This window comes from Channa argus, chromosome 11 (assembly GCF_033026475.1).
Source record: "Channa argus isolate prfri chromosome 11, Channa argus male v1.0, whole genome shotgun sequence".
In the NCBI taxonomy this organism is placed as follows: Eukaryota; Metazoa; Chordata; class Actinopteri; order Anabantiformes; family Channidae; genus Channa; species Channa argus.
Genome location: NC_090207.1, coordinates 12,523,333 through 12,547,668, shown reverse-complemented (window position 1 = coordinate 12,547,668; position 24,336 = coordinate 12,523,333). Strand labels below are relative to the sequence as shown.

The following is a 24,336-nucleotide window of genomic DNA, read 5'->3' as shown; positions in this document are numbered from 1 at the left end:
GTTGAAGTTCCATACAAACTCACTTTTTGTAATAGTTTTAATCCAGCATCTGAAGAGGTCCTGACAATCAAAAGTCACTCTCTGCTGCTTGGTGTTTACTTTCTCCTTTCTTTAAGGCAACTACAGACCTGTTTGGTTTCCTATACTGCAACAATCCAAGTAAAGAGTGTTGATAAGAGCAGATTAAATGCTAGTAAACTCCATCTTGGTGCTAAATGATCTGAGTGCAGCCTTTGGCACAGTTTATCACTAAATTTCTTTATAGACTGGACGAGCACCTTGAATGGCCGAGTTTAACTGGTTTGCCTGTTAACTGTATCGACTAATCGTTCCCCAAAAACCTATAAGACAACCTGCGGGTTTCCCCAAGAACAGACTTAAGGCCTCTACTTTTAAACAAAGATTGTTCTTTTTAAATATGTTTTGTTTTACCAGGCAGTATTACATCTCTTTCCAAAGCTCTGAGAATAAAACTCAACTCTATGTGACCGATGAGGAATTAACAATTGATGCTATTTGTACATGTATTTTATACGTCAGCTCCTTCATCTCAAAATAAATTTACAGAGTAACCAAAAGAAAACCACTCTTTGAGTTGTAGTTTTGGCTCAAAGGGAGAAACTAGTCACAAAATGTAACTCTTTGGGGCATCGGGCCAGCAGTTCAAGGCCCACATTGGCTCAACAAATTTGCATTTTATTATCTCAGAATTTAATTGTCCATTTCCAACTCTCATTGGATGCAGAGAGACTATTGCACACTTTATATTCAAATAACTGGACTATTGTAATTTTCTCTCCTCTAGTCTTTACCAAAACACAGGACAAAAAAGTTTTGGGGAGGCATCTTTATGCTCTACGGCACATGAAGGAAACAGTTGAAAGTAACAGCTGAAAACCCACCTTGTTAGCATGGTTTTAATTTTTCCTGTTTTCATTAATTAATTTTATTTGATCCATGTTTGACTCCCACATAATTATAAATGTTTTATCTGTTTTGTCTTATTATCACATTACATTGTGTGTATTAAACTTAAATTCTCGCTATTAGCTTGCCATTCATCTCTGAAGCATTTTGAATTACATGAACCTGCCTAAATAAAGTTTGCTTGATTGATACAAAGGGCATTATGTCTTAAATATCTATACAGCTTGTTATTCTAATCCCAGAAAGAGAGACAGAGATTGAGAGAGACAGGCAGACAGAGAGAAGGAAAGGGTTAAGAGGAGAATCTAGGCTGACAGATGGCCTCACTAAGCACCTGCCAGATTTTATCTGCACTGAAACTGTTTGGATTGGGGGAACTAGACAAGCTGCAGACAGAGAGGGGTAATGTTACAGAGCAATCAGACGAGGTCAGTGGCCCAACACATAAACTACTCATCTGACGTTTTAAAGAGTAAATATATTTTTTAGGATTCATGACAGACATTTGAATCCTAAACAGATCTCTAAACTCGATGGAGAGGGTAGACAATCTTCTTGAGGACTGGACAGAATCTCTGGACATTTTTGGATCAGTTTGGATAGATGTACTGGGTGTACCTAGAGCACCTCAAGACTGGTCTATTTGTCTGAATCTTTTGGAGCTTCTGTGTCTGGATGTCCTGAGCCAGGTGGATTTTTTACTGGAACACCGAGCTGCTTGCTTCAGTGTACTGGGTCCACTGTTTACTGATGACCCATATGTGTGGCTATTCCTTGAAAACTGATATCGATTCAAGATGTTTCGAAGATGTTAATTTTTTTTCTTTATTTTATTCATATTTTATTCAATTATTGGACGTAATTTAAAAAAAAAGGCACATCCAAAGTGCTCATGACAGATATATTTTTAAGGATCCATGAAGCTTCATTTTGCTTTCTCGTTGCCTCATGTTCACACCACAGAATGGACATTTGAGAATATATTAAGACAGGAAATGTTAGTGTCAGTACGCTAACTCTTTTCATCTTCACAGCATCACTTTTGCAATTATTTTGAAAAATAGATAGAGGTTTGTTTAGACATGAACTGTTAAAGTCATGTTATGTTCAATTATTATGTTGAATTATTTGCTTTTACTGTGAATTAGTGTAGCACACATAGTGCTGAACCATGTACTAGTATTTGCTAACCCTCGAACTACAGGGGAGCTGGGGACTAGAAACTAATTAGTTTAAGCTTTTTAGTTCAACAACTGGATGAAAAGTCTGTCATTTAATAAACATAGTGTGAAAAATCAATGGCTTGTCCCTTCAGGGGGCTTGCCCCTTCACAGCAGAACGTGTTCCACACGTTGATTTGACATGAGTTTTGTTTCCCAATCCGATGCTCTACTCCTTGAGCCACGAGAATGAATGTAGTGTATGGATCCTATTAAACCTTAATATACTATACATCTGTAAAACTTTCTGTGTCTTATCATAAATGTGTAAACCTGAATAAGATAATAAATTGGAACTATGTTATGTACCACTGTCACAGTGTATTATAGTACTGATCATTGTTCAAAGCGGTTGGTGATCAGTTTATCGTCACATATACCTTTTATCTGTAAGTCCATAATTGCATAATGCTTTATGGCATTATGCAATTATAAACCGTTGATCACTGTTTCACATTTAAAGTTTAACATGATCAACCACCTGTGCGTTTTTTCCCTGGGCTAGACGCGTACATTAATATTATCAAGAACATCAAATTGAGTACTATTTCTAATACACTGTTTCTTAGTGGAATACTTTTGTACTTTGATCTAAAGTTTTAGATCATATGCGTTTGTACTTCAATTCGAGTAAAGAATTTCAACCGGTACTTCTACTTGCACTTGATACGACTTGAAATCCAACAAGTTTTCCTCCTTTCTCTCTAACACTGTCTGTTCACTATGAGTGGTGCTGCACTGGCAGTTGTGGTTGTACTTGTCTTCTTCTTGGAGAATCGTGGAAGCAGCAATGGATGGTTCTGCTGGGGACACTGCTGTCCTGGTATCTGTGCTTCCTCATTATCTTCATCCTGCCACTGAATGTCTGCATGGTATGAAACCGTGTTGCTGTTAAAAGTTTCTGTCATTTTAATATATTGTTGCTAGGATTCTCTCTGTGTAAAAACAGGATCCTCACAATGTGACTTTGTTTGTGTTTTTCTTTTTTTATATCTATCTGTGAGGAGAGCTGTGTGTTTATTTACACTGCTCCTGAGTTGTATACTGGTCCCCCCAGTTTTTTACTTGGTGTAGTTCTATCACTCACGTGCCCCAACTCCGACTATAATGGCACATGTTCCACCTTTTTGGTATAAAGACAACTGTGTTTTCACTCTTTATTTGTGTGTGTTTCTGAATGTACAGGCTGCTGTTGCCCTTTATGCAGTCATATGCACAGTCAGGAGCTTTCTTCAGAGTTGGAAAGATTAAAACTGCTCTTATTGAAAATGCAATCTTTTATGGCACCTACCTCTTTATCTTCATCTCTCTGCTCATCTATGTTGTTGCTCACCCACAGTGGAAACTCCCACAGTGAGTCAGATGTACCATTATTAACTGACAGGCCCAAAAGAATGTAAAACTTGTTTGTCTACTACTCTTCACATTGGTTTTGTGCCAGTTTATTGATATATGTATTTGTAAAACTTGTGCAGGACAGAGCTCGAGATGATCTCTATTACAGCTGCCAACACTTGGGGCCTCTTCCTTCTGGTGCTGTTGCTAGGCTACAGAGGCCCTGTGTGTTTATTGGCTGTCGTCATCCCATAGTTACCCGTTGGACATAACGTATTTCAAATTAGCACAAATGGCAACTAAGAAGGCAGCAACGGAAGACACATATAATGTATTTTCTAATTGTTATTCTCAGTTCTCTCATTCACCAGAACAGATGTAGAGCTGGGTGCATTTTTAAGGATGTTTGATCGACTAAAGATATAAAAACCAAATGATAAAAAATGCTGGGTATCAAACAAAGAACTTAAAGGTATATTTTTTAAATGATTCTCAGGAAATGGAAATTAAATGATTTTTTTTATCTAATAATGGCTTGTGTATCTCCACTGATTCATGTAACAGGCTTATGCAAAGAGCTCGGCATCTCTAAATGGGTGTTTGTCATTCAAATGATGGTAAATGGCCACCTATATTGTGCTTTAGATAAAAGCACTCTACAAATTCATTCACAATGGTGTGTGTGAATGAATTTGTAGAATGCTGCTCCCCTGACCCACCAGGAGCAACTTGGGCTTTGGTGTCTTGCCCAAGGACACTTTAACACTTAGCCAGGTGTCAAAGTGCTGGACCGGGGATTGAACCACTGCCTTTCCAACAGCTACGGCCACCTTTGTCTTCCCCCACCCCACCTTCATCCGAAACAAACTGTTGCAGCTTCTGACTGAGAACATATTATGCAGTTTATCAGCACTGTGCACTTACAGAGCAGAGCAGGGGTCCTTGAAGACTGAGGATTGATAACTGCCTATTTATAACATATGCATACCCGACTTTACTCTGGGACAAAATTATAAATAAATAAAATAAAATAAATCTAAAACAATATTTCTTTCAGATAAGGTATTTTATGTTCATTCATAAAGATGACGATATCCTTGCTGCCCTCCATTGCTCTTGGTAATCAATATATCTTGTAATCAGTTGTTGAGCCACCAGTCAACTTATCAGACTGTTAGTTTGAAATAACGTCGATTCTCCTGCAGAAAAAACGGCTAGTGAGAAGTAAGATGATTTTACTCCACAAACCCCTGTTACATGAGCACATTTGAACAAAAAGGTACTAAAACGGTGGTTGATAGTGATGTTATACTGAAAAAGGCATTTTTCCCACAGCAAGCGGAGGCAGCACTCGACTGTCCCAGAGAGGCTCAGTAACGCTAAAGAGACTTCAGTTTGTATTGACAACAATGGACACAAGCTAACGTTAACGAAGTAATGATAACGCGCTGTGACTAGCCGGAGCATTGTTACAAAATCGACCAATAAGCTATATTACGAAGTATCACTCCACATCTGGCTAACATTTAATTCCTGCTTTGAGAGTCTCAAGGCTCCTGGGTAAGTGGACGGTGTGACTGCTCAGTGCATTAGCTGCTGAACTGTCAACGTAAAGCTAATGGCAACTGAGGACAAGCTAATCTTTGTGGCTGACGGTGTTAGCCAGCTTGCAACGTAGCGTAGGGGCAGCGCCGATTCATGATTTGTCTATGTCGTTTCGGTTGTTGTAAATACATTCTAATGTATCTTCTTCAAGCTTCTACCGAAGTGGTGCCTTTTAACAGCAAACATAGTACCAACGCGATAGCGCTGGCTGTAACACAGCCAAGCTCACTCCTGACCTGTATATTACGGATCAATTTATAGCAGGCGAGTCGGCTAAGGTTAGCCGTGTAATATCGCGTTTGATAGAGAAGGGTCAGTCCGGTTACTGGTGTTACCAAGTACGGTTAAGATAACTAGAACCTCCTTCCAGGCCTGGACTTTGATTTGATAGCTAAGTCAAGATTTCCCCGTCTTTTCCCACTGCTAGTATAGCATCTTGGGCTGGTCCGGGATTCTGACTCTAGTGAGCCACTCTCTGAGAAACGTGTAAGTAAAATGCACGAATGAATCTACAAAGTGAATCACTATCTGCTGTCTGAAAACAAGGGTTTGCATGATAGAAGGAACCCAAGGCTAAACATACTAGTTAGAAAAACCAGTGAAGACGAAGCTTTACACCGTACTTTGAATCTTTGTATGGCTGATTGGTTGTTGTGTTTATACATCAGTGGGTCCATGGGGATGATCTGTTAAAGGGTGATTAATGATTTTGAACCTGCTTCTTGTGGTTTTATTTTGGGTTGTACATGTACATAAATGCCATCAGACCTTTCTTTGACTTCCCTAAATCACTTCCCTATATCAAAATAGCTACTTCGTTTGAATGAGGTGACCCCTGAAGGGACAAGCTGTAAGCTGTTGATCTATACTATGTCTGTATGATCAGATAACGTTTTCTTTAGTTTGTTCTTACTCTGTTTCTCCTTATACCAATGTCATGAACTTCCTAACATTAACTTGCTAGGACAAGTAGCTTACTGCCACCTGTACGCTTATTTAAGGACCTTAGCCATATTGTAAGCAAAAATGTATTTCAAGTCAGCTGATTTAATTCAAATTGTAGATGCAATTCAGGATTCACAGACATAAAACACTTGTCTAAAACTTTCAATTATAGAATTTCTGGATACTATAGTTTGTGTGTCTCCAGTCTGTAGAAAGTTATGGGCGGCCTTGGGAATGGGCGTCGTGGAGGAAGATCACCTCCTCTAATGGTTGGCGCTCTGATTGCTTGTATTCTGGTTCTGGGCTTCAACTACTGGGTTTCAAGCTCCCGTAACCTAGACTTACAGGTAGGTTCCTGTATTTGTGTGTGTGTGGTTTTCAAACCGTATTAATTATCTAGTTATTGTTGAATTCATTTACAATTTAACGCCATCATTGGTTTTGGAAGGGCTTTTTTGTCACATTAATGCAATTTCCTTCTACAACTTTAAGAATAGCAATGTCTTATTTTGACACATACCTAACGCAAGACACTGTCAAAGCTAACGCAACTTAAGGACTTGTTATTTTGCAATATTGAATAGGAACCTACTAGGCACAGTCAAACGTTTCTTTTTTTTGGAAACGTTTGTACCATTGGTGATGTTTTTTTTAAACTCCTAATAATATGTGCATTAATATAATGTGCATTAGATTGTGTGATTATAATTCAAGTTTTTGTCAGAACCATTTTTCACTGCACATGCTTATTTTGTTCTTATTACCTGTGTTCTTTACTGTTATATATTATACAGCATACATTAATATATTAAAAAGGAGTAAATCATTTTAATCCTTTTTTTTATGTATGTAATATAGACTAAGCTATATGAGTTGGAGGGCCAGGTACGACGTGGAACAGAAGAGCGAGGTGCAGCAGAGAAGAAGAAGATTGAGTTTCAGGAGGAGATTCAGAAACAGAAGACCGAGATCGAGAGACAGAAGGAGCAGATTGGCTACATAGAAAGCCTCTACAAGAGACAGCTGGAAGGAGCCCAGAACACCTGCAGCCAAGAGAAGGTGCACACAACCACCAAAGGGAGTATAAATGCGGGCAAATTTAAAGAATGCATGTTAAACTGTTGTGGGTATAACCACAGGGCTTGCTCACTGTTGGGGATGGCACTAAACTGAAGGGAAAAATATACAATCTCCAAAGCAGTGAATGTTGTGTTTTTGTTTCTAGGTCATACTGCAGCAGAACATTTCCTCCACCACCAAAACCATACAGGAACTCAAAAGTAAATATTCATATTTCCCTTTTTTTTTTTTAAACAGCCAATGGAGGTCCATATAAAAAAATAGATAATTTAACTGCTATGTGGCCCTTTAATATCTTGTGTGTTTGTACCTTAGGTCAGTTGAATCAGCTAAATGATGACCTGGGGAAGCTTCAGAAGGAGCTGCACAGTTGCCAAGGCAACATCAACACCCTTAGCAACAAACTCACTTATGACATGTAAGAAACTATTCTTTGGACAATTATGTTTATTATTTATTTATTATGTTTATTATTTATCATTAAGAGGATGAGGATTAATGTTAAATGTACCCTTCTTGATAAAGATAATTGACCACAACTCACTATTATCTAGTAAATTAATATTATTATCATTCTGGTTAATGTGTGTGTGTCTGTGCCTGTGTGTGTTTGTGCATGTGTAGGACCCATTGTAACACCCAGGTTCTGTCACAGAAGGAACTGTGTGATGAGAGAGTGGCTGCTGCTAAACTTGAAGTTCAGAAGAAAATGGAGAAGTTCATCCCTCCTCAACATGTCTCTTCACAAGTAAGGTGTTTTTGTTTTTGTTTTTTCAGGGGATATGTCCAGGGCAGTACCTGCAGCACAGTGGTAAGCACTGCCACCACACAGCTAGAAGGTCTGCGGATCCAACCTAACTGTGCCATGGTTTTGAAATTTGTCTAAATCCCTGTATTCCTTTGTACCAACAGGCTTTCTAACTCACTGCCTGGACACCAATAATTGTTACTTTATTATAGCAGATTTATAGATCTTTAAGGTTCAAATTGCATTTCCTTATATAGAAATGGCATATAAAAAATATATTTTTTTATTCTTTTTGCCATTTTAAGATAAGGGGTCGCAAACTTTTGCACCCAAGTGTAACAGTACTTTGCGAGTCCCCCTGTTTCTCCTCTACCATAGCATTTTGTCCCATCTGTAAAACATGTTGCTCAGATGTAATCATCTACACAGTGCAGATACCTTTGCTTGAGTCTGAATCATTTTGAGAGAGCATCACAATACTGTAAAATGCTCATATGCTTTTGGTCATCTGCTTACATGGAAGGGTAAAACCTAAGTTGCCGGTGCTTGTACCTGTTGAAGCAGCAAAATTAGAAATGCAGGACTAGTGGGCCTCACTGTTCCTGCATAGACAAAGTTTATGGTTTGGTGGTACCAATACATAAGCTAAGATAAGCTAAGATAACTCTAATAGCTGTTTATGTTTATGCCTCAGCAGGAAAATGCAGTGGATGAAGGAGTCAAAGAAAATAATCAAGTTATGACTGGGACTGAAGCAACTGTTGTTAGCCAGACCCTGAGCCTCTCTCAGCCAAAAGAAAATGAGTTGCCTGAACTGCAGACCATTGTAGGCAAAGGTAAAAGAAAAACATGGACTTCTGGTGGCTAAGTCTACTTAACTGAAAATTAACACATGAACGCCTGCAGTGACACAATAATGATGTGGATGCATAATGTAGTATGTTCAGAGCAGTTTCATTTTAGGTGTCTTTACTTTTAATGCACATGCATTAACAAGTGTACACAGTCCCACTGTACATGCATTTTGCTTTCTTATTTTCCAGGTTATAATGCTCCAGTGAACCTGTCTCCTGACAGGGATCTCTCTAAATTAGAGTCCCAACCTGTTCCCTCTGCTGCTGCAGTCAAACCTGACACCTTGCCACCACAAGAGGGAGCTGTCAAAGCACACGAGGGTGAAGCGGAGGCCAGTAAACTTCTGAAGAACAATCTGACCGAGGAGGTGGATCTGATGGATGCTCATGAAGAGGGTGCTCCGACTGAAGGTGAGAACTCCCAATTAGATCACCAGTACATGTGTTTTCCTATCAAACAGCTGATTCAGTGCTGTCATGTCTGAACCATGTTATAGCAAAACTGAGCTTAAAAAAAGATTTTTATGGAATTGAACTGTACTTCACAGCAGCTCAAGATCAAGATTGGCCATAAGGAAAAAGATGATGGAATAAAAGATTTATTATTGCAGCAGTAAAGTCCTTGGTCCAAAAGTTATTAAATATTGTCTTTCAGCAAGGCAATCATGTGTATATATGTATATTTATAGATCATGTATAGCTGAAACATTTGCTTTAGCTTGTATTTATACAACCTTCCTAGTGTGTAACACAGTTGAGAAAGACTGGTAACATTTGGTCTTGTTTTCCTCATTCGCTTAATAGCAGCAATTAAGAAGGTTGTGCAAATTTTTCAAAATTAAACAGGAGTTTTTTCCCAAAACAGACCCTGGCATGGAAGGCATGCTGATTGGCCAGGGAAAAGCAGATGAAACCCCTGTTGGTCAGAAATTGGAGGAGCCAGATGAGTATGATGCAGATGAACAAGCTGTGGGTGGAGTTGATTTGGAGAAACAGAATAAACGGGCTGAAAATACAGGTATGTGTGTTTAAATAGAGTAAAACAGAAAAGGTTTGTGTGCATCGAGAGACTGCATGGGTAAATAAGTCCCCATTTTGTGGTTTAGTTCAGCGTAGTTGACTATTTGAAGGCCAAAAGTGTTAATGTTAATAGCCTAAATGAACTGTTTATCAGACAAGGACATGGAGGAGGAGCTGGCTGATTATATTGGAGATGATGAGAATGAAGGGGAGTTTGAAGCAGACAAACAAGCTGCGCTTGCTCAGAACTAAGGTAAACACTGAGAAGCACACAGATGTCTTCACTGACCGTTACCAGCTTTTTTACAAAAAACATAAAAAACGTTTTGCATACCCCATTGCTTAAATCTGTAACAGAATTTATTTGTGAGCATTAATGATGTTTTCTGTTAATTAATTTTTTTTTTCTTGCAGGCCTGGAGTTGGACAGGATTCTGCCAAGCACTTCAAGAAGCAGGTCCTCTTTTACACGTCAGCACAATGGGACAATATAATACACATCAATGCAGTCCACCCAACGCAGTAAAGGCACAAAAAAACAACAGATGAAAGACTTGTGATTCCATTGGGTGGCTAATTTAATGAGCACAAGTCTGTTGTCGTGGTTATTACAATTTGGACATCTGATTTTATTTGTTTTTTAAGGCATTTTATAAGTTAGGATTATTTTCTTTCGCTTGAATAGGAATATTTTTAGCTTCATTTCCAGTTCAAACTTGACTGAAAAATGCAATGTAAGGCAAGTAAACAGAAGGTTTCTTCTTATGAGACCCTCTCAAAATTTGGGTCAGTTTTAATTATGTAATTTCTGTTTTTTTTCACTTCATAATGATTTTAACTTGAATACAATAGAAGTGATAATAATGTCCAGGTTACAAGATGTCAAATACTGTAGTACGTGTAACTCATCTGAGTGAACCCAATCTCAGAACTCCTCCATCTAAGGCCCCTCCCGCACAGACCCCTTCTCTCAGAAGTTCAACAGCATATTACACAATGCCTTAATTAAATAATTTCTACAACTGTACATTTTACAAAGCAGTTTTAAATTAGAATAGTATGGACACATTTTTTTAGAACCACATATTGTAACCTATTTTGACATGTTGCACGCACACACACACAGACACACACACACCAGTGTTTCCATTATAGTCAGTAGGATTTAAAGCTGTGCTTTATGTTTACCTGCTCAGAGGTTTGTGATTTTATGTTGTGTAAATTGTCTTCTTACTGCTGAATCTAGAGGACAGTTTTTTTTTATTGACAATGCTGATAGTGATTTCTGAGTATAGCTGTTACATTATGAAGGACATTTCCTTGAAGCTGGAACAGTGTGTTGATGTGCTTTAAGGCCTTTGCAATCAAGTAGATGTGAACTACTGAATTGCTGTACTAGAATTAGAAGTATAAGTCTGCTTAATTTAAATCTGTACTGTAAATTGCATGTGAGCACAACACATTAACTATTGAGCATCAAAAAACACAAAAAGGTAGTTATGTCTATGTTATTTTGTTGTTTTGTGTTTTATACAGATTATTTTTGAAGTTTTCCAAGTATCTGTTTTATTTAGAAGGAAATATGACTAGTTACTCATAGTTATTCACTAATTTGTAGTTGTACTTGCCATAATTTACATGATACATCGTGATGTCATCAGAGGTTGCCATTTGCCTATCTGCCCATCTATCCTCTGTTTGATTACAGACTGCAGGTGGTTGTGATACGTTTGTTCTAGTATACATACAGTTCAGCTTCACCTCAAGCAATTACAAGATCAGATTTGCAGCAGAGAACTGAAATTGGACCACCGAATTGTCTCCCGTCTGTTTGATTTCTGACTTCCTCAGCTACAAAATTTAAGCTATAATTAAAGCTTGGTTACTTCTCTGTTTGTCCCAACAAACAAGTTATACAAGTTAAGACTGGTCTGACGTTTCCTAACATATTCTGAATCCAGTAAATTTAAAGATGCAGCCATGAAAACACTGGTGTGACTTAATAGTCGAGTCCTTGAACTGCTTACGGATACATTAGAAATGTTGGGATACTATCATTAATTTACATTTCCTTTTGTTATTTTATGCTTAGCAGACTAGAATGAATTTGATTGTGTTTTGTGGCTTCACAAAGTGCCTGACCACACAGGTAGGCTTTAAGGTTTTGGGAACAGTGTTTTAGTGCAAGTTTGTCATTAAATGTTTCATTTGAACAATGTCTTTTTCAAAAATGTAGGAAATGAGTGTTGAGGAAGCATTAATGCTTACGTTATCAGAGAATCTAAGCTACATAGGAACTAAAGGACATTAAGAGGAGGGGGGTTACATTTTTCTTTATCTTTTGCTGGAACAACTGCACAGTTCCAGAACCAGTCCTACACCGCCTGTCCTGTTAATGGACATTAACCCTTTTCTTTGCCTTTCTGTGTCATTCTCGTAAAATATTCCTAAGATGTTTTTTTAATTTATGTAACTTTATTTTCTAATTTGTTATTTACTGTCTGACTCTGTAGAGCTTGAACTAGTGTTTTGTCAGAAAGCTGTCCGCCTATTTGTGTAAAACATATTTTCAGAAATACACGTTGGTGTACCTGTAGAAGTATGATTTATGATTTTTATAAATTGGAATAACTTTGTCAATTTCATTGGTTTAAAATTTAACTTGTGTTTTATTCTGCTGAACAGTTGTGTGAAAGGTTTAAATATTCAGAGGCTTTAATGAATACAGAGAAAAGATTTTATTACCACTATAAAGGTGTCTGTTTCTTGTTTGTTTGGTGTAACTGTTACTATATTTGTTATACATTTTAAGATCAATAGAAGAAATAGGGTTAATTGCATTCATATTCACACTAGTGGTATACAATACATACTGAACATATTTTAAATATGCAGCATCACTTTTGACTATCCAGGTGTATTTCAGTAGATAAGCAAATACGAAAAAGATGAACAGTCAGAAATGATACCTGAACACGATTGTACGATATGCAAAGGTTTGCATCACCCTTTTTTATAAATGGCAAAATGACCAAAAACATTATCCATCAGCATAATATTTAATACATAGTGAAGCAGAGCTAATGTTACTTTAATATACTGTTTTCGCCATTTTAAAATAAAGGGGTGCATTTTTTTTATCCAACTGTAAATTAAACAAAATAAGTTTTATAAGTTATAGCCTGAAATAAAAAATCTATATATAATAACTTGGCAACAGTTTGCTGATGCCTTAATAGCATTACATCACCAGATAAATAGTTAAGCTGTTTATGAGTTTGAATAGATGACAACAAATACAAAACGGTATGTGGTAAATACAATACTTCTGAAATTAAGGTTAACTACACATAACAAATTATTTTAAAATACAATAAACTGCATATTACCCCAATCATATATTGATGCAGAACTTGATGTGAATATTAAAACAAATGTGCTCTGATGTGGCTTACACTTCAAAGGATCAAATGAGTTTTACATGGGTCTCAGTAGTTTCCTTGTCTTTCCCTAACAGTTATCATAATTACCGTATACCATATCAGATACATGATAAGGATGATAGAGCTGCAGAAGAGCTTTCTGGTACAATAGTCTCAATGTCCCAGAAAGCCATTAAAAAGGAAACCACAAAATTTGTTAGTCGATATAAAAAGGGGAATTGCCAGCCGGAGAGCCACCTGACACGACCTGCATCCAAAGGAACCATGATGAAGCTTTGCTTAGTACTTGGTTTGGTTTTTGCTGGTAAGTTGTGCTTTTCTGTCCTCCGTCTACCACACATTAGCGTTTTCGTTGGAATTGTGACAGATGAATCACAGTGAGTCCTTAACAGATATTTTGTGGGGGGTATGAATGTGTACAGGGAGAAAGATGATGGGGGTATAATGTGTGGGAACCTACCTAAGGGGTCAGGTAGAGGTTTATTGCCTAGAAGAATGTTTAAGGTAAGTAACAGAACAGGTGGTTTTTATTGCCTTGAAGACATGCTAAAGAAGGATGACCCAATCCTCAAATGGTGTGTCTCTTTTCCTGTAACTGTACTTTGGAAACCCTGGTCAGGTAACACTGATAAAATGCTGCTACATGAATTGAATCTGAGATGACTTGATTCTGCAAAGCCAAGCAGCTCGATGAGCTGCATTCTTCATCTTCAGCTAGACGTGTTTTGTCTTCTCTAGCTGTCTGACGGATGCTTTGTGATTTTACACCTAAAAGTGAGAAGAAAGCTGTTGTTTCACACAGCATCTGCTTTGCTTCCATATTTCAGGTGCAGCATTAGGTTCCATTGAGAAGAGGATTGTCGGTAGTAAAACTTGTGGCACAGAAAGGCAGTATCATGTCGAGATAATGTCTTTGCAAGGGGGGAAGTCCTGCGGAGGTTCCCTACTCAACACCCGCTGGGTTCTCACTGCTTCTCATTGTGCAGAACAGTAGGTTACATTCAGCTTCCTATGCAATGCAGCTCTTTATAATAAAAATTGACAGAAAAAAAATTATGTTTTACATGTAATTGTGATAATCAATGGAACAGCACTGTTTTTGGTTCAGTCTCCTGACAATAATACAGTATGTTCTCGTTTGTTTTGCAGGATGGTGAAAGTGAAGCTTGCTGTAAACAGTGATCTGCCAATGTATAAAAAAATATGGTCTTTTTTGAAAGGATCATCTAAAGTCACTGAGCAAGACATTAACACTAAACAACAATTTACCTACAAAGGTGAGGACGGGAAGGCCCATGACATCATGCTCATAAAGCTGAATCAGGACATGTCTGCTAAAGTTCCCACCATTCAGCTTCCCCCTGAAGGGTGTACTAAACCAGAGGAGAGCAAACAGGTTCAGATTGGAGGCTGGGGAGCCAAAAAGGCCGGAGGGACTGGTGAGACACAGGACTAATGTAGATTAACTATTTTAAAATAAACACTTTTCTAATGGCTTGTTTTTAAATCCTCAAAAGCTGCCAACAGCTTGAAGTGTGCCAGCACAGAAATCATCAAATGTGGTGAAAATGATAAACCAAATAGTAACTACTTCAGTGATGAAACCACTACCATGTGTGCCTTTAGGTCCGGTGTGGAGACCTGCTTTGTAAGCAAATGGTTTTCTTTGATATAGCCTTTTTAAAACTTTTGTGTTTTACTCCTTTGTGTGATGATAAAATATGGAAAATAATCCCAATTGTGACCTTTCTCTTCCAGGGCGATGCAGGCTCAGCGGTGGAATACAAAAATCTCTTACATGGGATTATTGTAAGCAACCCTGTTGATACGTGTGTAAGTACAGTTGTAATGCTGGATATCTGTTACTACAGGAAGTGGATTCAGGAAACCATTCGGGCCAACCCATGAGTAAACCTCACAGGTTAATTCAGAAATGGCACATGTATTCAAAATTAATTAATTAAGGAAGACAGTCACAACACATTCTGTTCACATTGTGTTCTTGAGTGCTGTATTGGTTTGAAAAAGCAGTGAATAAGGTCCTTTCCTCTGTAAAATGTGTTTTAAAATTCCGATGATTAAAATCTTAACTTTCCCAATGTCAAACTGCTACTTTTTCATACTTTAGGATTTAACGGCATGCAACTTGATGCCACATTTACAGAATCATGAACGTTGTCCTGTCCTAATCCCAATACAAATCAATATCTTCCAATGTGAGCATTATATGCATAAAACTGCTGCTGTCCATTGTTCACACTTCACAAAAGTTAGCTTTGAGTTCAGTTCATAAAACAGAAAGAAGAACAAGATACCAACTATTCAGACATGCTCAAAGACACAGTAATGTTTTATATGATTTAATGGTATGCACCCATTATCATTCCACCAATCTTTAGAAGCCTTTGAAAGACCACTTTGGAGCTTATAAAAAAATGGATTCCATTTGTCAGTTCGCACAGAAGCACCTCAATTAGTCTGACTTGCGCTTACACACACACACACACACACACGTGGACATTGTCACACATTAGGTCCACTTGTGATTTTTCTGCTTTATTTTCTTGTATCACATCTCTCATTCAGGTGAAAAAAAAAAAAACAATTGTGTATCAAACACTTAATTACAGGTGCATCACTCACACTCACACGCTCACGCACATTTCAGACATGGACTGGATCAGGGCCATTGCACTTGCTCAGGTGAAGGTACGGCCTTTACAGCTGACCCTGGCTGATGAGACACTCATTCTGTGGTGTAGATTAGAATCAGATGATCTTGACCACAGGAAAGTATTTGTGAGCTGAGAAGTCAAACTCTGGGAGGACCTAGAAATAAAGAAACATGGTATTTGACTTATTAACCATTTCATAATAGAGAACAGCAAGATAAGCCTAACATTAAATCTCCACCCTATAATGCACCATTCACTTAAAATATAAACGTGTGTGTCATAGCTAATGAAACTCAAACAATTCACTACTTTATGATGTATTTAAAGAACCAGATAAGTAAGGCAATATGTTTATTTTGTTACCTTGGTCTCCTTCTTGTGCCCTCCAGCCAGGAGCTTCATGACTACAATGTTGGGTTTGGCTACCTTCAGGATACGATTCACCTATTATGAATCAATAATAACTGGTAAATGATAGTTGAGAATAAAGGAAAAATTTAAAAACTAACTTGAGTTGAAGGTTGAAAAAATTTCCAACTAAAGCTCATATGCTACATGGCTATCGAATTGTTAAGTGTAGGAACATGCAATTATTTTACAATAATTCCGTTTCCTGACCTCAGGGTCTGGGCTGGGCACATTTTCTAAGATGAGCTTGGCCTGCTGAAAATGTTTGCTGGCAGCCAGATAAAGGTCGGCCGAGCCTGGTGGAGGATTGTACTTCTTCAGATCTGACATTTCCTGGGTTGGGCAAGAGGAGCAAAGTCAGCAAGTGCAGAAACAAAGAGGAAAGAGCAGAGAAATTAATAAGCACAAAACAATGAAATAATAGCAAGAAGAGCTCACAGCATTTAATGACCCCTAAATTAATTACACCCACATAGACAAACAGTACCTTGAATTGGATGTAGTGAACGGGTGGGGGGGTGACCACACTGTTGAAGGGGGCAAAGCGATGCTCATAGCGTACTTGCTCACTGTCCAGCTCAAACTGAGGCTTACGTACCTTACCATCCATATCCAAAGCTACCATAGTCTGATTCAGAGGCAGAGAAAGAACAGATTATACCTCAGCTTGTTAAAGTGGTGAACAGGGGTCACAGTGCATCTCTTTTAACTGATGTCCTTCTTACCTTATACATGCCAGCGCACATGTTCTGATATGCTTGACTCATAGTAATCTCCTTGCTGAGTGGGCGAACTACAAAAAAATCCCAAGCATAACATTAGCATCTGTTCTTTCCACTACAGGAAGACACCACCCCTACATGGAAAAGTAGCTTTTTAGACCTAAGCTGTGGTCATACACTCAGTTACAATCAGCTGCAGAGAAAGGCAATACAACAAGGTGTACCTTTTTTCTTCTTCTTGGTTTTTTTGCTGCTCCGTCCTTTCAGCTGCTCCTCCAAAATACGCTCCTCTGCCATCTGAGAGGAGTCTGCTCTGCTTAGGGTAGACATCAGCCATGCGTAAAGAAACTCTGACAGGTACCTGCAGTCATAAACACATTTATTCATGGTGCGCTCTGATGTTGTGTGCCTGAACTCAAATAGCAATAAACAAACATTTTGTTACCAGTATATGTAGTAATATTCATGCATGCTGTAAAGCTCCAGTTCAAAGCCACTCAGCAGGTACTGGATCATGATCCTCAGGTTATGGTAGAGAATCCAGGTGCCAAGACAGGCTAGATGCTGTCGTTGAGGCTCAAGTTTCATCAGCAGGCTATGCAGTGCTGCATCCACTTTCTCTGCCTGCAGATAAATCACAACTGTCCTCAGATTGGGTGGAAAAGAAACACAGGCGTCATAGCCTAATTGATATATTATTTAAATGTTCCCAGTGGAAATTCTGCATAATTTATGTGGCACAAAAAACAGTAGTATTGTGCTTAAACAATTTAGGAAAAAAATAGGGGGAAAACAAACGGGGGGGGGGGGAGAGGGAACAACTGCAGTTTACCTCATCCTGCAGTGTGGCAAACTCTTCAAGAATATGACCCAGTTTGTCCCTCTGCCGAGCTCGGTTGTGTCCGTGGATCTGAATCAGACTGCAAAATGGCTATAGAAAGAATAATGAGACACGCACATGGGAACACATTAGCACAGATTAGCCTACATTTCCAGTGTTACATACATACCATATAAAATATGAGAACAAATAAATTCTATTACAGAAAAACTGTCAGTTTAAACTACCAGTAGATACTTCAGCCACTTGTGACTCTAATGCAGCAATGTTTTCTCTCTTCACCTGAACAAATTACTTTTAATTTAATATTACGTTTTTGCTGAAGGGAAAGCAGCTGTTAAATGGACAGAACTGAGGTATTCAAGTGCACCAGATGTATAGACTTTAAAGGTCAACATACCCTGGAACAGTGTGTAACAAAGGAGTCAATGTAGTCCTTGGCCTGGTGGTTGTTGAACAGACAACATCTGAAGAGAAACAGGGGGAAACAGGGGCAAACAGAGAGACACAACAAGATTAGGACAGTTTAGCACAAGACAAAATAAGTTTGCTCAAGACAAACAAAACATAAAATGTTTTGGCTGACACAAAATCAACCACTGACACAAATCCTTAAATGAATTAAATCTTAAGAGTTACTTGAGGTCATTTTACCAATACACACTTACTTGTAGGAAAGGACTGGAGGGCTGACAAAGTATCTGAGAGCATCTTTAATCATGTCCTGCATCAGGTGGGTGCCAAACACTTTCTTATTATCTATCAGGAACGTTGTCTGTAATCACAGAAAAGAAACTGCTTAGGTTTCATGCACTGGGCTTTTGTTATACCTTTGTATACCATTTATCTAAACTGTAGGTGCTAGAGCGCAAAAATAGTGACTCCTCACATGTATGGATCAAAATGACAACTAACTCACTTGTAGTAGGGATCTGGAGAGCACACATGGAGACTGCTCACTGAACTCACAGAAGAAGTCCTGGCAAAGCCGTAAACACAATTTTCAAGTCAATATCATCTTTCATATGGTCATTTTTCTTCATGCATAACTGTGTTTTGAATCATCTGGACATACCAGTATGCCATGCAGGTTTGTGGTGTTGATCACGTCACAGACAGTCTTGATGCGTTCTATGAGTTTGCTAAAGTAAGCCACCATGTCGTCCCGTTTGATAATCTTTGCATAGCGAGGAAAGGTAGGTGGCAGCAGTCTCTGGTTGACCAGGGGCTCAAAGCCCATCATGATGGGGTGGTCTGCAGCATTTACAGTTGGAAAAAAACAATATATAAATACAGCTCACTTTTTATTATCAATTTATTATAAAGTAATTTTTTTTTTTTAGTGTGGAGGAAGTTTGAATATTTTTAAACAGAAATGTTTTTGCACTATTTGTTAAGCTTTGTTGAGTTAAGGGACATACAGCTAGTGTGCAGAGTAGTGTATCTGTCTAGGTTACACAGACAGCAATTTAACTTGGTGGAAAGCAAGAATGTGTATTATGCATGTGCAATTGTATGCGAGTCTGATGCCCAAAGCATGAGCGGTATGTGGGTAAGTGTTTGTGAGTAATGCCTTATAGCTACTAATTTGTAAACTCAAGTCAAACCATGCACTTGACTTGATAGATAAAATGTTTGTATGTGTGCGAGTTACCTCCTTTAGTAGTGTCATTCTGAGACTGGATGCCGTGTTGAATACTGGAATGAATGGCTGATAAGAGGTCAGCTGCCTGAGCCACAAGCTTCTGAGCCTCGCCAACTGAGCTGGTCTAATAAAGATACAAGCAAAAAAATGTTTGCAAGCTTGAAAACTAAAACTAATTTCAAAAGATATGTCATAGAGTAACTGTCCTTGTCTGAAGGGTGTGGTATGTGCTTCACCTCTTTTTTGGTAAAGGCAATCAGTGCAGTCAGTAGAATGCGTGTAAACTTGATTCTATTGAATAGTGCCAAGCACTGCTGATGCTGAGGGAAAGAAAAACAGAGGAACATTAAACAGGCACTCAAGAACATGCTAAACTATTAATACACACAGTTTAAAACTAGTCTTCAAAACCTTTGGGTATTGACCACCTGTAGTTGGTGGTTAAACAACTCACAATTCTGAACTTTCAGTCCCACAGTCTCAGACAGGCAGAGAATAGAAGAGTTTCCAATGCTTTTTTTTTTTTATTAAAATGTGGACACACTAGGTATAATTAATAAAGGACATTGACACAATCTGATTTATAACATTTTCTGTGTTATGTATTGTGTACAGAAAACTGCAATCATATATCTCTGATATAACTAGTGCTCAGCTTCCAGATGGTCTAAATTCTACTCCAAAAACATGCATTTAGCTGAACATACAAATCTGCAGCAACAACCTCACAGACATAATTATCTGACTTACCTCCAGCTCTACCTCGGGGTCTCGCTGCTCACCCTGTCGACTGCGTGTGCTCTTAACTTTCCTCTGTAACTCATCCTCCACATCTTTCAGCATACCTGAGAGAATAAACAATGAAAGAGAGAGAGATGACATCAGCCATCTTTGTTCCTCTGAAACATCCCTATAAATTTGTAATGGCTTTAGGGGTCTAATTTATGCATGAAGCTGGAGAATTAACTGCCAAAACACAGAACTTGTACCAGTCACTCGCAGGTCGGTAACATTATTAGCCATCTTGAAGCCATAGGTCATGGCTTGAAAATCCTCCTGCAGAAAACATGAGATAAAAATCCAAATTCAGACATTGCTATGACACAATCATTATAGTTTTACCAGTTTTCAAATAAAAGTTTACAACGGTAGTAAGCAAAGCACGTAAACTAAGGATTATATGAAACACAGGGAATCTAAAGACCTACACAAGAACACAAATATTGCCACACATGTGCAGTTGCTGTGAAATAACACCTTCCATCAACTGAAATTATGCAGTATAGTAGCAATCTTAATTCCTATTGTATATGCAGATTTAAACAGTGCAGTATCACAGATTCCCACACACACTATAGAAACTATAGAGACTATAGAAACTTTACCTCCTCAAATACGGCAGCCTTGTTGACTTTCTCTCGGGCAATGTCACACACCTTCAGGATGCCCAGAGCAAAGGCTTTGAGAGCTGGCTCCTCAATTAGGTCAGGGTTATGGACGTACAGACAGGTGAACACAGTCTGAGCAAGAGAGTGGCCCTCCAGCCAGGTGATCTAGACAGACACACATAGAAGTAGGTTACAGAATTTCCAAAAGAGGTGTTGATCCAAAATTCAAAAACGGAATGTCTAAAAAACTTTTTGGATATTCCAGGAGTGGTTAACCAACAGACATGCTTGTTGAAGGGAGCTACTCTAATGCAGTTTTACTTTTATGGTTCATTTAAAATCAAGCTGTCCCTAAAAAACATATGCCAGGTAATTTAATTCCTAATATTGTGGCTGAAACAGGGCCTTCACTTGCCAAGAAGTTCAAACTCACCAAACAACAGAAAGATGTGTCTATGATCCCAATGAGTTCGGGAAGACTAAGGTCTTTCACCTTGATGGCACCTTCCTATTTTGAAAATATTATATTAATACAGCTGCATGGAAAAAAAACATTAAACACAATGTGATAATTATGATTATGCTAAATTGTGCATTAGAAAACCAATCTATGTTTATTAATGATTAAGAACTTGATCTTTGCCTTGTACACCACCACTGTACCTTGATAGCTTGCTCAAAGTTAAGCACTTTCCTGTTGACCTGGTTTCCAATCATTCCTGCATCCATCTTAGGATCCATCATCTCTATAGCTGACATGGCCTCAAACAAGCCAAACCTGCAAGAACAGCAGAAAGTTCAGTCTCTGTTTTCTATGTGTTTTCATATACACAAACCTGCTTACGCCAAAAAAAGGATAAAGATTCTTTGTTCACCTGCAATTAATTTATTTTGTGACTTCCATAAATTCTCTAAAACACTATTTAAAATTTGGGGTCAGTATTTTTTAAAGGGTAAGTAGACTTATGTCACCCAGGGTTATGTGGAAGAATAATTTTTTTGTATTTTAAATAGGCAATTAGCATTTTGTCATACTCACAACTTGTCATGAAGCAATTCTCCAAGGTTCAACTCTGCATAAAAAAGAACGACGAGAAGGAAATAGAAATAATGGAACAGGTCAGTCCCTTTAATAACTGCACACATACTGTACTGTATGACCAACACACACAATTATTAGCACTGCCTTCACCTTTGCATGCGCCTTTAAATTCATGTGTAATATCAACCCAGTTGGCATTGTTCTTCATCTTTTCTGGGATTCCCAGCCCCCAGCCAGCATCATCGTCTTCAATTGTTGACTTTATAACCATGGTGACTGCTATAGGCAAACACAAAGAAAGCCACTGTTCAGATTAATATGATATTTTAGCTATTAACATATGTAACATTTCTTTTGATGTGATTGAAAAACAGAAGATATTATTTGACGAACTTATGTAGAATAGGAAATGCTTTGTAATTTTCTTCTTCAAAAAACATGCTACGGTCAAATCCCTGTGACCTGTTGACTGATAACTAGCTTCTGGTTTCATAACATATTACATATTTATAAACCTTAAACTGAAATATATGTTGCAATAGTCTAATGTGGACTGTTAATATAACTAGCAGTTTACCATCAATAAACTCTTCTATCAACCAATACCTCATTCACACTGATCAGCCAATATGATCACCACCTAGTATTAAGAGGGTATTTTGCCAAAAACAGCCCTGACCCGTGGAGGCATGGACTCATAGACATCTGAATGTATGCTGTGGTATCTGGCCCTAAGCTGTTGGTTGGATCAGACTTAACCAGCACATCCCACACAAGCTCAACTGGACTGAGATCTGGAGACTTTGGAGTGCAAGTCATCACCTCGATCTCATTGCTGTGTTCTCATTGCTGTGTTCCTCAAACCATTCTTGATCCATTTTTGAAGTATGGCAGGGTGCATTACTCTGCTAAAAGAGGCCACTGCCATTAAGGATTATCATTTTTGTGAAGGGGTGGTAATTCCAATGTACAACAAGGTGCATATCAAAGTGTCTGTCAGGACCCAATGATTCCCAGCTGAATACTGCCCAAGGCATCACACTGCTTTTGCTGGCTTGCTGTTATCCCATAGGGCATCATGGTGCCGTGGTTTTCCCAGGTAAGTGACGGACAGTGGGTGGGTTCTTACCACTGCAGACTGAGAACACTCCACATGAGCTGCAGTTTTGGAATTTCTCTGACCTAGTAATCTAGCCATCAAAATTTGGTCCTTGGCTGTAGCTGAGTTGGTAAGGCAGTCGTCCAGTGGGTAAGGTGTGTAAGTGTGTATGTGTGTGTGTGTGAATGGTTGAATGAGAAGCAACATTGTAAAACGCTTTGGATAAAAACGCTATATAACAGGTCATTTACCATTATTAAAGTCAAACAAATCCTTAGGCTTGCCCATATTTTCCTCCTTCCATCATTTACACATATTTATATATGAATATTTATATAACCTAAAGTGCTGAAAAAGAAGTATTTTACAATTAAGGTAAAAAACAGAGCATTAACATCAAAGTCTGTCAGCTGTCTTGAGAGGCTTCCGTTTGAGCCTTAAAAAAAAAGGTGTACATTTCACACCTCAGTGAACTGTAAAGTTTCAGTCTTTTAAACCAGAACATAGCATTATTGAAAAAATGTGTATTTGTGTATGGCTTATCCAACTATCCTTAACTGAATCACATTATGTTTTACAGCACAGCAGTGAAATATAAAAATAAACTATACACCATTTGAATTCTGTTCTTTAGCAATTATAGCCAGTAATAAATGTGATAATAAAAATACGCGGAAGTAAGATTTTATCCAAGCACTTGGCAGCCAAATAATTACAGGCTCAACAGAATGTAGATGTATTTTCTACAGACTGGCACTGACAAGCACACTGAGTAAAAAGCAAATACACGAGAGGGTCACTGTCTTCTTATTTAGCTATTTCAGCACTCTCATCAACATCTATGTAGCGTTAAAGTCTTAAGCAAAGTCAAGACAGGTTGCAGAATCTACTCCAGGTGAACCCATGCAAAATCTGCTTTTAAAAAAACGTGAGATGTAAAGATCCTATTAGCTCATAATGTTATGTAGCTATCAACAACGTCAAATTCGCTTGTGATACCGTGTGCTAACAAGCTAACTGTTAACGGTAAAGCAGATGCTTCCTACAAAATAGCCTAAATTTAACAGGTTAATCAATTTGTTGTGGTACAAAAAACACAAATATTGTTATTAGAGTGACACATTTACATATATATTGTCAATTACCACGTACCTTAATATTCAGGTTTAACCATACACCTAGCTAATAGAAATACAGACTGACGCATAAAGTTAACGTCATAGACTACGTGCACCCTGGGAAAGGTAGTCCTCATAAATTGTGCAGGGGCTCGAGTCCCAAATTAAAACCTTATAACTTCGAATCTAGCTAGTGTATGTAAAAAAAAAAAAAAAAGAGA

General features: G+C 38.2%; 3 protein-coding genes across 6 annotated transcripts; 2 read left to right on the top strand and 1 right to left on the bottom strand.

The window, feature by feature from the left end:
- Window positions 1–4,739: 4,739 nt before the first annotated feature.
- Window positions 4,740–12,507, top strand: golm1 (golgi membrane protein 1). Of its 4 annotated transcripts, none has more exons than XM_067522184.1 (11): window positions 4,740–4,761; window positions 6,238–6,379; window positions 6,891–7,091; window positions 7,258–7,312; window positions 7,428–7,530; window positions 7,737–7,860; window positions 8,555–8,696; window positions 8,904–9,125; window positions 9,580–9,732; window positions 9,889–9,987; window positions 10,149–12,507. In XM_067522184.1, exons 2-10 carry the CDS (start codon window positions 6,251–6,253, stop codon window positions 9,984–9,986), a joined length of 1,227 nt encoding a protein of 408 aa, XP_067378285.1. In that variant the 5' UTR covers window positions 4,740–4,761; window positions 6,238–6,250; the 3' UTR covers window position 9,987; window positions 10,149–12,507. The 4 variants fall into 4 exon arrangements, with proteins under 4 accessions (XP_067378285.1, XP_067378287.1, XP_067378283.1 ...); XM_067522186.1 differs by lacking the exon at window positions 4,740–4,761 and adding an exon at window positions 4,818–5,042 and having other exon boundaries at window positions 8,558–8,696; XM_067522182.1 differs by lacking the exon at window positions 4,740–4,761 and adding an exon at window positions 4,818–5,042.
- Window positions 12,508–13,387: 880 nt separating this feature from the next.
- On the top strand, window positions 13,388–15,191 carry LOC137136627 (trypsin-like). The gene is made up of 5 exons (XM_067522187.1): window positions 13,388–13,481; window positions 14,005–14,167; window positions 14,327–14,616; window positions 14,695–14,825; window positions 14,936–15,191. Exons 1-5 carry the CDS (start codon window positions 13,442–13,444, stop codon window positions 15,083–15,085), a joined length of 774 nt encoding a protein of 257 aa, XP_067378288.1. The 5' UTR covers window positions 13,388–13,441; the 3' UTR covers window positions 15,086–15,191.
- A 330-nt stretch (window positions 15,192–15,521) lies between these two features.
- naa35 (N-alpha-acetyltransferase 35, NatC auxiliary subunit) lies at window positions 15,522–24,290 on the bottom strand. Its single transcript, XM_067522181.1, has 22 exons — window positions 24,150–24,290; window positions 22,049–22,177; window positions 21,896–21,929; window positions 21,520–21,634; window positions 21,290–21,364; window positions 20,854–21,021; window positions 20,458–20,524; window positions 20,219–20,313; window positions 19,705–19,788; window positions 19,478–19,592; window positions 18,899–19,077; window positions 18,743–18,802; window positions 18,492–18,598; window positions 18,224–18,290; window positions 17,815–17,913; window positions 17,428–17,606; window positions 17,207–17,343; window positions 16,986–17,053; window positions 16,748–16,888; window positions 16,471–16,593; window positions 16,216–16,296; window positions 15,522–16,006 (listed from the first exon to the last, which is right to left on the bottom strand). Exons 2-22 carry the CDS (start codon window positions 22,167–22,169, stop codon window positions 15,947–15,949), a joined length of 2,175 nt encoding a protein of 724 aa, XP_067378282.1. The 5' UTR covers window positions 22,170–22,177; window positions 24,150–24,290; the 3' UTR covers window positions 15,522–15,946.
- Between the last annotated feature and the right edge of the window lie 46 nt (window positions 24,291–24,336).